The following is a 12,880-nucleotide window of genomic DNA, read 5'->3' as shown; positions in this document are numbered from 1 at the left end:
ATATTTAAATATGTGTGTATATAATAGATGCTCCCAAAAAATCGTGCCACTTGTTAACCGATTGTGTTCCCATTCGCACACACATTCATGTGACCGCTCTCCAAAGTGGTCATGTGATCGCACCTTCACTGATGATGGAACGGAAGAGGAGGAATGTTTGGGACGCAGTTACTACGTAATGAGGCACCCAGGGTACCAGAACCCATGATGTAGTAGCTACGTCCCAGAGCACTCAAAGGGTCTGAACAAATGGAAGCAGCTCACAGATTCAACAAGTGTAGAATGAGAGGAAAAGCCAGCAAAGCTAGGGCCCCTAGGTGCAGATTGCATAGCAACCACTGCACACAAATAAACCATTGAGAGACGATCTGTCTATGTTATCGGGTAATAAAATGGCTTTTCCTCTCGTTGTTTTTCATGAGTGTCCAGCTGTAGCTTGTATACATTTTTTCATTATCACCATGGTCCGTTTGTACTGGACCGAAATGTTGTTATTTTGGACTGTAAATACAGTTACTTATTGAATCCATGTGCTGTTTCCATTTGTTCAGATCTCTGGTTTGGGTTATGGATGATATATATATATATATATATATATATATATATATATATATATATATATATATATATATATATATATATATATATATATATATATATGTGTGTGTGTGTGTGAAAAAAACAGCGCTAAACACAATATAAAGATGCAATGGAAAAATTTCAAAAATTAAACCATTAATAAAGATACAGTATATTGTAAAAACCAATATAATAGTCACAAATCCTGTTCAGGAGTTATGGAGGAGACAACCCCACTCCACATTAAGTATTGAAAAGTTGCCAAATAGCAGAATATGGGGGCTGCTGCGTTCAGGGAAGAATCACATCCCACAAAATGTGTAAAAACAAGGAGGGAAAAAGCAGCGCACACCCAGTGCTTTACCATAATAAATTAATTAAATATAATTGAAAAGAGGGGTCAAAAATGCCCACTTACAAAATGGATAAAAGAAAGTTCACATAAAGGTATCTTTGCGGTGTAACTATGTATATTCACCGACTGCTGAGGGGATCACCCGGTCGTAAGCTGGTATTTCACAGAATCCTCCTGCTCAGTGGGCTGCTATGGACAATGCTGGAGTCCTCCATATATATATACACGCATACATACATACATACATACATACATGTGCACGTGTCATTAAAATAAATACAAAAAATATTTCACCCAAACCAGGTCCGATGAAGAACGACTCAGTACTCCAAGAATGTCAATCAAAAAGATTTATAATGAACAAACATCATAGCCAATGTTTTGGTTCACTAAAGATGGCGGCTGCTGCGAAACCTTCATAAACAGAACTGTCACTTACCGCTCTGCTTTTCGAAGTCATGTCCCCTAATAGCGCTATGCAAGGAATTGGGAGCACAACTTTCAGAAACAGTGTCATTAATGGCAACTCGGCTTCTGAATAGATTCTGCAGCACCGGCAGACATTACCTATACAAAACACCTCCAATCTACAAGTTGTTTTTTTGAGCCATGTGTGCGTGCGCATGCGTAGAGAGAGATATCCATTGTTTTCTCCCACTCAAACAGGAAAAACAGAATCCTGACACAGAATTCACCATGCCCAACTTGCTATGTACAGCTGCTCAGATCTTCTTTGCTGCTTCAGATGCCCCCAGTATAACTCTGACTTATGGATTCCTTCTAATGCTTAGATACCCGGAAATTCAAGGCAAGTAACTTAAGAAGGCACTGCACACCTTGTCCTACCCCTTAGGGGCAATGTGTTATTCTTCTGATTGCCAAATTGGGACAATAAAAAAACATGTATGATAAAGCAAACTCCAGTTGAAAGAATTCGTTTTTTTAATGCTGTCTTCCTAATAGTAATGTTTTAATTATATAGTGTTGATAGTGTATGCAGTGCTGTGCATTGAATTTTGCAGTCACAATGAGTAATGTACCTTCCCTGCAGAGCTTACAATTTAATATTGGTGCTGACCACCAAGCTACTCATAGCCAGCTTTTAGCAAGTGGCACAGGTGCTATTGCACAAGGTGCATGCTTTCAGGAGTGCCGCACTCTACCACAGATGCCATTGACTCATTAGAAAGAGCCAATCAGAGAAGGGAATAATGGGACAAAGGATGATAGGACCATAGGGAGGAGTATGGGGTAGGACAGAATCAGGGGAGACATTGGGGGTGGGAGACTGATACATGGGAGACACTGAGAGAGACAGACATATGGGGCACAGAGGGAAAGACAAACAGACATGGAGGGAGCACTGAGGGAGAGACAGACATGGGGGAGCACTGAAGGAGAGACAGACATGGGGGAGCACTGAGGGAGAGAGACATGGGGGGGACAAAGAGACAAACATGAGGGGTCACACAGACAGACATGAGGGACAGAGACGCAAGGGGCATGGAGGGAGAGAGAGACATGAGGAGCACGGAGGGAGAGACAGCGGCATAAAATAGCACCAGTTTTATCACAGAGAACTGTATTAACCTGTATGGGGTTTTGTTTGTGCATATGCATACACACAGTGGTCTTTTTGTACTGCACCGACACACTTTATTCGAGCAAATACCTAGTATGTACCTGGCAGATACCTGGAATGCGCCGCTCCTCACCTCTGACAAGCCCCGTTGCGTTTGCCTTCCCAGCCTGGGTTCATGCCTGGCTGACGGGCGGCTGATCTGTTAAATGATAATGATTAGGATTTAATAGGCTGCAATGCTTCGCGTGTCTACCAGATGGCATAAATTCATGAATTGTAATGCAGTATATATATATGTACTGTGCAGTATTGCAGCCAGCGGGAATAAAATGCTTCAATCCCTGCCTGAAAATACCTCAATGCACTCGGGCAGAAAACAGTCACAAACCTCAATACACCCGGGAATACCCGAATTCGTGGGACTAGCCGAGCTCGAATAAAGTGTGTCGCCAGTGTAGGTACAAAGATGTCAAAATATAAGATGTATTTGTAACACCCTTCCCTCCCACCCCAGGGAGATTTGCATACACAGGGCATTATGGTGCTAACCTGCAGGCTCACAGAAGGCTTGAGCCTCCACTCATAGGGAGCTTGGGGTTGCAGGTTCAGCGCCTATATATATATATATGTAGCCCCGAGGTAAATTTGAAATCCCTGGCCCCTCTCCGCGAGTGCCGTGTGGTAGCGGGTGCCGCCGGAGGCTGCGACGGACCCGCCGGCACTTCGCGAGGGTGGGGGCCAGAGCAGGGAGCAGCGTTAGCTATCGCGGCGCAGGCCGGTTGCCGGGGATGCGATCGGGCCGTCGCTAAGGCCGCGATCGCGTTGCCACCGGCCCGGCGGCCTGTGCAGAGGGCGCCGCCATTGAAGGGGGTCTCGCGCATGCGCAGTGCTCGCGTAGGTGCAGGAAGGCCCCAGGGAGATCGCGCGAGAGTAGGACAGGAGAGGAAAGGATTGAGGCGGCCATTAGGGGTTCGCGCATGCGCAGGGCAAGCGCGCACACGGCCCCAATGCTTAGACAGCCCCCTGGGAACTACAATTCCCAGGAGGCTTAGGGAGACAGGCATCAGGTGCCTGAGTGTGGCCAATAGGGCTGGAGGAAGCTCAGCCCGGGAATATAGATACATTTCCCGGGCTTTGCATGCGTCAGTCAGGCTGAGGAGAAGGAAGGAGTAGGAAGGGTGTAGGGAGCGAGTGGCTCCTTCACCAGGTAAGGGTTCTCCCTAGATCCCCAGGCAGGCCCCAATTCCCGGTAAGGGCAGGGGGTAACTGAAGAGGGACGGCCATAGCTAGGGAGCTGACCCTTAGGTGTGGAAGGTGCAGTTTGGCAGTGCCACAGCGGAGAGGGCTGTGGGCACTGGCAAAGAGGCACAGTGTGCAAGCAGTGGAATAGCTGCGGGATCCAGGTGGCTGTGTGTGATTGCAGCTGTCTGTGTGTGTTGTCGCTGCATGTGCTGGGCGCAGTGCGTGCAGTGTGTGTGAAGCGTGTGTGAATCCCTGCAGGCTGACAGTGTGAGCTGTGTGTCGGCTGCAGGTGAGTTAGGCTTTTAGGATTAGCCAGTTACAGAGAGGACTGGGTAGCTAGGGGAAGGGGGGCAGGTTATGGTTCCACAGGCCCTAGGAGTTTTCCCCAAGCCATCCCAGGTTGCGGTTCATCAGGGACAGGCCCTAGGTTAGGGTTGCTGTCACTCTAGGAGTAGTTAGTGATAGGAAGGGATAGCGGCGGTTGCTGTTCCCATGCGGTTGGTGTTGCCGTGATCCGGTGGCAGTTCCCGTGGAGCGGTGGGACCCTCGTTGGGGTCTACCGGCAGAAGTACCTGGAAAGGATCAGACGGACGTCTGACCCTTTTAGAAGAGAGTTGCGGTCCTGAGCATCAGAGTGCTCGGAAGGTATCTCAAGTATTCTAAGTGCACCAACTGGGCCCTAGCTTAATTTAGTGACTGCGCAGTCACCCACGACCTTCCGTAGGATTGCGGGACATTGGGTGTGGGGGATCACAGGACACTGGGTGGGGAACACCAGACATTGGGCTGAGGTGATGCGGGTAGAGCATCAGGTTATGTTATGTGATGTTATGTAATGAGTTTTATGTGTGTGTTAAGTAAAGTGTTAGTTATTGGTTTATCATATACGTGTGTTATTGTATTTCTTACCCAGGGCTATCTTTCATAACGGGGATCCTGGGTAAGTGGAGGCGCTGCACCAGGTAATGGTAAGGGTTTCCAGGCTCCCAGCTAGCGGAGGCTCAGATCTCCTGGAGCCACAGGTGTTATGCAGTACCAGTAACCCTTTAGGAGCAGGTGTGTTGCAGGGAAAGGGACCGGTTAGTCCACGAGGGGCCAATGTGAGATTGGGTGGGTCGGCCGGTTCACAAAAAGGGTTATATATATATATATATATATATATATATATATATATATATATATATATATATATATACATACAGTGTTCGACAAACCTATACATTTGCCCGGGCGAGTAAATATTGGCCCAAGCAGCACACGTGTGGTACTAGGTGGCGAGTAGATTTTTTTGTGTGGCGAGTAGATTTTTTGGTGATTTGTCAACCACTGTATATATATATATATATATGTATACAGCAAATAACCACAACACACAATAGTGATAAACAATACTCTTTACCGGCAGGGTCCCTCCAGCTAATCATGCTATACATAATCTTTACCGTCTGGGTCTCTCTAGCTTAATATGCAGTAAGAACACAGAATACACAGGCAGTGATAAGATCCAACCTATTACTCCTCTCCCAGGAAACAACTATCTCCCTAAGGGTCATGGTTGCACCCTATCCCTGGGGCACCCAAGAGCACAAGGTGTCCGCCAAGGCAATCCCCAAATGTATGCATGAGGGCAGCACTACCCTCCCTTGTGTATTGGTGGTGCACGTGGGTACCTTCCTGGTTATACTCTCCAATGGTATAACCAGGGAGACCTTTTTAAAGAAACAGGAGCAAGGTAACGGCTGCTTCCTCTCTGTTTCATATATCCCGAGGCAGCCGCCCCATAGCCCGGAATGCGCTCGAATTTCAGACCATAGTGGATGAGACTAACTGGAATGATGATACATTGGCGGCGGAATTCTGGCTAGGCCTCTCCGAGAAACTTAAAGATGAACTCGCTGCACATGAGCGCCCCACGAAGCTCGAGGAGCTCATCGGACTATGCGTTAGAGTGGACTTAGGGCTACAGGAGAGCAGAGCCGAGAGAAATCGACGCAAGCCAGGAACGCAGTCTTCCGGTACTCTACGCAGGGTCCCCTAAACCCCCGTTCCTGGATCAGGAGAATCCCATGCAGCTCGCAGGCAACAAATTGTCCTTCAGAGAGAAACAGCGCAGACGTGCCGCTGGACTCTGTCTCTTTTGCGGAAGTTCTGGGCATCAGGTACTCGCCTGCCCGTACAAGTCGGGAAACGCCAAATCCCAGTAAGAGCGGGAGGGCCTAGGCTTTTGGTACCTGTCACCCTAACCGGTGACACCTTCAAGGAAACCACTCGGGCCTTTCTGGGCTCCGGGTCAGGTGGGAATTTTATCGACCAGTGATTTGCAGAAAAGAATAACATTTCTTTGGTGCGCAAAAGTCACCCTGTTGGCCTGGAGGCTATTGATGGCCGAATTTTGAAACCCGCTTTAATTTCTCTCCAAACTCTCCTCTTTCAGTTGTAGACCGGAGAGGACCACACCGAGTCGATCCAACTAGACATCATTTATACACCTACTGTGGACGTTAATAATAATAATAGCATGTTCTTGTATAGCGCTGCTAGTTTTATGTAGCACTTTACAGAGACATTTTGCAGGCACAGATCCCTGCCCTGTGGAGCTTACAATCTATGTTTTGGTGCCTGGGGCACAGGGAGATAAAGTGACGGCCAAGGTCACAAGGAGCCGACACCGGGAATTGAACCAGGTTCCCCTGCTTCAGACTCTCAGTGCGTCAGTGTCTTTACTCACTGGGCCACTCCTTCTCATCTACTTTGGGTTAGGGTTCCCACTGCTCCCAGAATTGCTCCTTACCATCCAAAGCCCTATGCAGGGTCTCCATACCTGAACAGGTAACCCCTCTTCTACCAAAGATCTATTACGAATTTCAGGATGTTTTCAACAAAGCTCAATCCGAGGAGTTGCCACCTGACCGGCCATTCGATTGCCCAATCGACCTATTACCCGGTTCTGTGCCTCCATGAGGATGCTCCTACCCATTATCACCTCCAGAGACTAAAGCCATGAAGGAGTACATCCAGGAGAATCTGCAGTTATGTTTTATCCGACAGGTGCAGGTCATCCCGGCAGGTGCAGGGTTTTTCTTTGTTAAAAAGAAGAATGGATCTTTCAGACCGTGTATCGACTATCTGGGTCTTAATAAAATCACAATTAAAAACTGATATCCTTTAGCCCTAATTCCAAACTTTTTGACAGGCTACAGGGTTCCACCATTTTTACCAACTTATACTTACGGGGAGCTTACAACCTAGTAAGAATCCGTCAAGTGTACTGTATGAGTGGAAAACTACCTTTAATACTCGGGACGGTCATTATGAATATCTGGTCATGCCGTTTGGACTGTGTAACACTCCTGCAGTATTCCAGGATTTTGTCAACAAAGTTTTTAGGGATCTTCTCTACCCATTCGTCATTGTATATTTGAATGACATACTTATCTTCTCCAAAACCATACGTGATCATCCTGGCCATGTCAAACAGGTACTCCAATGTCTCCGACAGAATCACCTGTTCGCAAAATTGGAGAAATATCAGTTTCACCAAACCACGACGTCCTTCCTAGGCTACATCATCTACGACACCGGCCTAGCAATGGATCCTGCCAAGGTAAAAGCGGTATTGGATTGGCCTCAGCCCACAACCCTGAAAGCTGTACAACGATTCCTAGGTTTCGCCAACTATTATCGTAGGTTCATACAGAACTTCTCCTCTGTAGTGGTGCCCAATACGGCATTGATGCAGAAAGGAGCCGACTCAGGGCTGTGGCTTCCGGCGTCCACCCACGCTTTCGAGAAGTTAAAAAATGCCTTTGTCTCAGCTCCAATGCTTGTGCACCCCGATCTAGGATTACCCTTTACCCTTTTGGTGGACGCTTCAGGTGTCGGGGCTGGAGCCCCAAAGGAAGTTTCTGCAAGCCAAATTGCACCATTGTACCTTCTTTTCCCAAAAATTCTCGTCTGCCGAACAACTATGACATAGGCAATCGTGAACTGTTGACAATCAATATGTCTTTGGAAGATTGGTGACATTTACTCGAGGGCACTGAAAATTCAGTTACTATTCTTACAGATCACAAGAATCTCCTCTACAATGAAGGCGCTCGCCGCTTGGGATCACGACAAGCACGGTGGTCCCTTTTCTTCTCCCGCTTTAATTTAATTATTTCTTATATACCCGGTTCAAAAAACGCGAAGGCAGACGCCCTCTCCCGTCAATTTCTTGTAGAAGACAAAGTCGAAGATCAACAGGAAACCATACTCCCTCCATCATGTATAATCTCCACCAATAGTTTTGACTCATTGGAAGACATCGCGCAAGACCAGTCCGATGTTCCAGAAGGTCTCCAAGTTACAGAGGGTTGTCTCTTCACCGCACCAGCACATCGTAGAAAAGTTCTGGAATGGGGCCACTCTTCTAAAAGCTCTGGACACCCGGGCACTAAGAGAACCATTGATCTTCTGGAATTGATGTTTTGGTGGCCAGGCATGTGTAAGGACATAAAAGGATTCGTCTCTGCATGTCCCACCTGTGCCCAGAACAAGACTCCCTGCAACAGGCCTCCTGGTTTGCTGCAACCACTCCCGATTCCAGATCGCCCATGGACTCATCTCTCTATGGATTTTATCATGGAACTACTGGTGTCCAAGGGTAGGTACACCATTCTAGTGGTGGTCAATCAATTTTCAAAACAGGCTGTTACGCCGGTGCTGCCCGCAGACCGGACTCATCCCTTATACTGAGGTGGGGATGTATATGTGCACGCATCCGCAGCAGAAGGAGCATGTCCGGAGTGTGGTGTTTTGGCGTTGCCAGGCCAGGTGTAAACAGGTGTAGCAATACTTGCCGGTACCGGTACAGAAGAGGCGAAGTTGTTGCCGATAGCCAAGGTCGGGGAGGGAAAGATCCGGAAGGTCGAGGTCCAAGCTGGGGTCGAGGGATGGAAGAAGCTGCAGGGTCAAGAGGGAGCCGGAATCCAGAGCCAGGTAAGCAAGTTCGCCAAGCCGGGTCGCAACCTGAATGCACGAAGACAAAGGAAGAGCCAGAATAGACGTCTGTAGCAGAGACTATGTCGAGCGATGTGAGAGAGGCAGAACAGGCATTAAGTACTGTGGCTGACCAATGGGTAACGGAGGCAGGTCTGGAGGAGCCCTAGGAACAGTCCAGGATTGGTCTCCATAATAGACTGCCAGGTGGTAAGGTTTAGGGTTAACTAGTAACCAGCGTGTGGGCGGGGGGCGTGGCTTCACTGCAAGAGCAGTGAATAAATTAGCTGGTGCTGGTATGCGCTCCGTAACAGCAGGGGATGGGCGCGCAGGAGCAACGGCAGTCACCCTAGCACCAGCCCTGCGTGGAGCAGCAGCAGCCCGACGGGGAGGACGGGGAAGCGCCCCCACCATGGAGGCCGGATGGGAGCGGCGAGGACGGAGCCGCACAGCCGCGGGAGCTGACAGAGGTGAGGGGAGGTCACGCTGCGACCGACGTGACCCCCGAGTCCTCACACAGGCCCATTTAATAGCCGTCAAAGGTCTACCCAATGCCCTTAAACTATCCGAAATATTTTTTAAGAAGGTGTTCTGTCTTTATGGGGTTCCCCAGATCATTGTGTCAGATCGAGGCTCCCAATTTATCTCGAAGTTTTGGAGGGCCTTCTGCAAGCAACTAGGGAACTCTCTGCACTTTTCTTCTGGTTATCACCCTCAGACTAATGGTCAGATAGAAAGAACAAATCAATCACTTGAACAGTACATCCGTTGCTTCATTTCAGATACCCAAGACAACTGGACGGACCTTTTGCCATGGGCTGAGTTTTCTCATAATAATCTTCACAATGAGTCAACCCAAGACTCCCCGTTCTTCACCAACTTCGGCTTTCACTCCTCAGCTCTCCCTACTGCAGGACCCAGGTCCGGGGTACCAGCAGCAGATAACAGGATTCAGCATCTTCAAGAGTCCTGGGCAAAAAATTCAGGAGAATCTCAGTAAGGCTTTTTCTATGCAGAAAAAACAGGCTGACTGACATTGTCGCGAAACACCTATGTACAGCCCAGGACAAAAGGTGTGGTTGTCAACAAAAAACATCCGATTGAAGGTCCCCACAGCAAAACTGGCACCTAGGTATATTGGCCCATTTCCCGTTATCGAGAGAATCAATCCGGTGGCCTACCGGCTACGGTTGCCAGCATCCACGAAAATACCCTCAGTGTTCCATACGTCACTACTCAAGCCCTTCATAAAGGACCCCCAGTCCCCAGCTTCGGTGTCCCCTCCTGAACCCCTCTTGGTCGAGGGACAACAGGAATATGCAGTTCAAACCATCTTGGACTACAGGCTCACCCGAGGAAAAATCCAGTACCAGGTTCACTGGAGGGGCTTCAGTCCCGAGGAACGTTCGTGGATCCCAAGGGATCAACTACATGCCCCTAGACTTGTTCCGGCTTTTCACCGTAGATTTCCCTCCAAGCCATCCCTGGGACGCCCGGAGGTCACCCCTGAAGGGGTGAGGATTGGGCGTTAGCTCCGCCCCGTGACACGTCCTGTGACGAGACAGGTGACACATGCCAGGTTGGGGGACACCGCACGCACCCCACTCAGGCTTCGCCCCGTGATGTCATGGGTGATGCGCATCACACACAAGCAACGCGCAGGCGCCGCACGGCTCTGAGAAGTCTGGCTCTCAATAATTATTCCTCACCTGCTCTTCTCCCTGCCTCTGCCAATCAGTGGACTGAATATGTCTGAGGGGGCAATTCTCATTAATTACTCTGCAGCCTTATACTAACCAGCTATTGGCTACCTGTTCCTTAAATGCTCAGCCAACCCTGCTGCAAGTTGGCTGAGCATAAACTTCTATTTACAGTATGTTACTAGTGCTTGCCTCAAGCATTCTGCTGCCTTGCTGTTGCCTTGTTTAACCCTTGCCTTGCCATCCTTGCTCTTATTTGATTTCGGCTTGTACCTGAACCTCCACTTTCTCTGAACCCTGACTTCGGCTCGTATTTGGACTTCTACCTTCTCTACTCCTGGACCTCGGCTCTGCACTACGACTATCCGATCTCTCCAACCCTAGATCACGGCAAGTTCCATGACCATTCTACCATCTCCTAACCTGACCCGGCTGCACGACCTTCACTCTGCAGTCCGGACTTGGTTGCTCGGTTGCAGATTGGTGGTTACCAACATCCCCACCTCATTCTTGCGGTCCTGTCCTGTTTATGGTAAGCACTTGTGACACTGGGGAATCCTCCCCTGCAGTTCGTCTTGCTCCATCGCTCCGCTGACAAGCAGAGTAACTGGCAAGTCCCTGAGGTATGGCCATCCCTACAACACTCAGCTAGGGTGGCTCATGGCCTAACTCAGGCCTACAGAGTTTTCTCTGGCCTAGTCCTAGGCAGCCTAACTAGCTCCCAGGACACAACCTTGTCCTCTGCGGTCTCCGGCAGTTCAGACCTTGCCCTTGCTGTACTCCAGAGGATATCCTGTTCTAGAAGGGGATATCCTCCCTCCAGTCCTTTGGGAGTACCAACATGGCCACCGCACCTTGGCATATGAGTCCGAAGAGCTGCATAAGCTCCCCCCAGAGGTGAGGAGGACTAACCTGCTACATATTGATATGTAATCTACAATAAATTATTTATTTATAAAGACATGTGGTAGAAATAACATTTATCTACTCCCATTTCTAAAGACACAAAGAGATGCAGAAGTTGATATACATCATTATAATATGTTATGTAACACATCTATTGCACCATAGAACGACTCCATATAACTCCTCCTTTTGATCCATAAAACCGCTCCTTATAACAGACCCTAATGCCGTCTATTGCTCCCTATAACACTTCCTATTGCTGCATATAACAATTCCCAATATCTTCCCCTTAATTCTTCCTATTGGTCCATAACATTTTGCCCAACAACCTTAATGTTCTATTCCCTTCCAAACAGAGAGGGTTCAAGAGGAGATTGGCCGAGTGGTGGGACAAAATCGAACGCCAAACATCCAGGACAAAAGTGAGATGCCATATACAGATGCAGTGATACACGAGATCCAGAGATTCACTGATCTTGCCCCATTTGGCGCCCCGAGGGCTGTCACTCGGGACATTCTTTTTCAGGGATACACCATTCCAAAGGTTTGTATATTCAGACACACAATTCAAAGATGTTTTTGTGTGTGCTAGTAACCTTACTAAACACAGATTTTGATAGCAGACAAGAACCACTTAGCCCACTCAGTATGCTTATGATCCTATCTGTCGTAAAACCCTATAGCCTATTACATCCTTCAGTTTCTTTCATATTTGGGAAAACTTTATATCTATCTCAATTCTATCTATCTATCAATTTTGAATTCCCTGACTGTATGAGCATTTATGACATCATTGGATTCTTTTCCATTAATCACTTATGGAGTACTTCTTCATATATTCCCTGAGCCTCCAACCCTCCAAATTTAGAGAATCACTACTTGTTCTGGCACTTCCCTACTACACATTTTTTAAACCCTTAAAGCATTTGAAACATTTAATCATATCCCCCTCTCACTCATCTTCTCTGAGCTGTACGTGTTTAGTCCTGGAGAAGTGTTGATTCATCATACAGGTGTAGCAGGCATTATTGCACACATGATGCATTTGCCCAGTTCATTTTTCACACGTGGCTAATAGAAAGACAATAGTGTCTGCTTCCACTGGCACATTGTCCGTCCCCCTCATGGTAATGTGCACGTGGGAGCAGTAACGTTTGCTATATCTGTAGGTTGTGATACAGTGGCGGCACGCTTTATTCTAATGCGGCCGCCACCGCGGTGTGGGGAAATTTTCGTTTAGCCGGCGGCTCGTTTGGGTTTTTTCCTGGCGCGTGCCGCGCGTCACACGTTACAGGGTTCCCCGGCATCCCCGAAGGCTGCAGAGGAAGCAGAGGAAGCAGGGGTAAGGGGGAAGCTGTGCATAGGTGCGCGAAGCAGGAGCAGTCAGGGGGAGCAGCCAGGGGTTCGGGGAAGGGGCGGGGAAGTATTTTAATTATACACGCGGGAAGGGGAAGATGCGGCTCGCTCACGGCTCCGTTTTGGCGCCAGCCAAAAAAAGCCCCGTCATTACGGGCAAATGTTAGAATAAACTCTGTT

The 12,880-nt window shown here is 48.3% G+C and overlaps 1 protein-coding gene across 1 annotated transcript in view; it reads left to right on the top strand.

The window, feature by feature from the left end:
* LOC142498742 (cytochrome P450 2A5-like) overlaps positions 1 to 12,880 on the top strand; it is a 39,658-nt gene that overhangs the window by 20,745 nt on the left and 6,033 nt on the right. Inside the window, exons 6-7 of the mRNA XM_075607082.1 lie at positions 1,601 to 1,742; positions 11,701 to 11,888. Of these exons, the coding sequence (XP_075463197.1) occupies positions 1,601 to 1,742; positions 11,701 to 11,888 (330 nt within the window). The remainder of the gene's footprint in view (positions 1 to 1,600; positions 1,743 to 11,700; positions 11,889 to 12,880) is intronic.

The sequence above is a fragment of the Ascaphus truei genome, chromosome 7 (assembly GCF_040206685.1).
Source record: "Ascaphus truei isolate aAscTru1 chromosome 7, aAscTru1.hap1, whole genome shotgun sequence".
Taxonomy (NCBI): Eukaryota; Metazoa; Chordata; class Amphibia; order Anura; family Ascaphidae; genus Ascaphus; species Ascaphus truei.
This window is presented reverse-complemented; position numbering and strand designations above follow the sequence as displayed.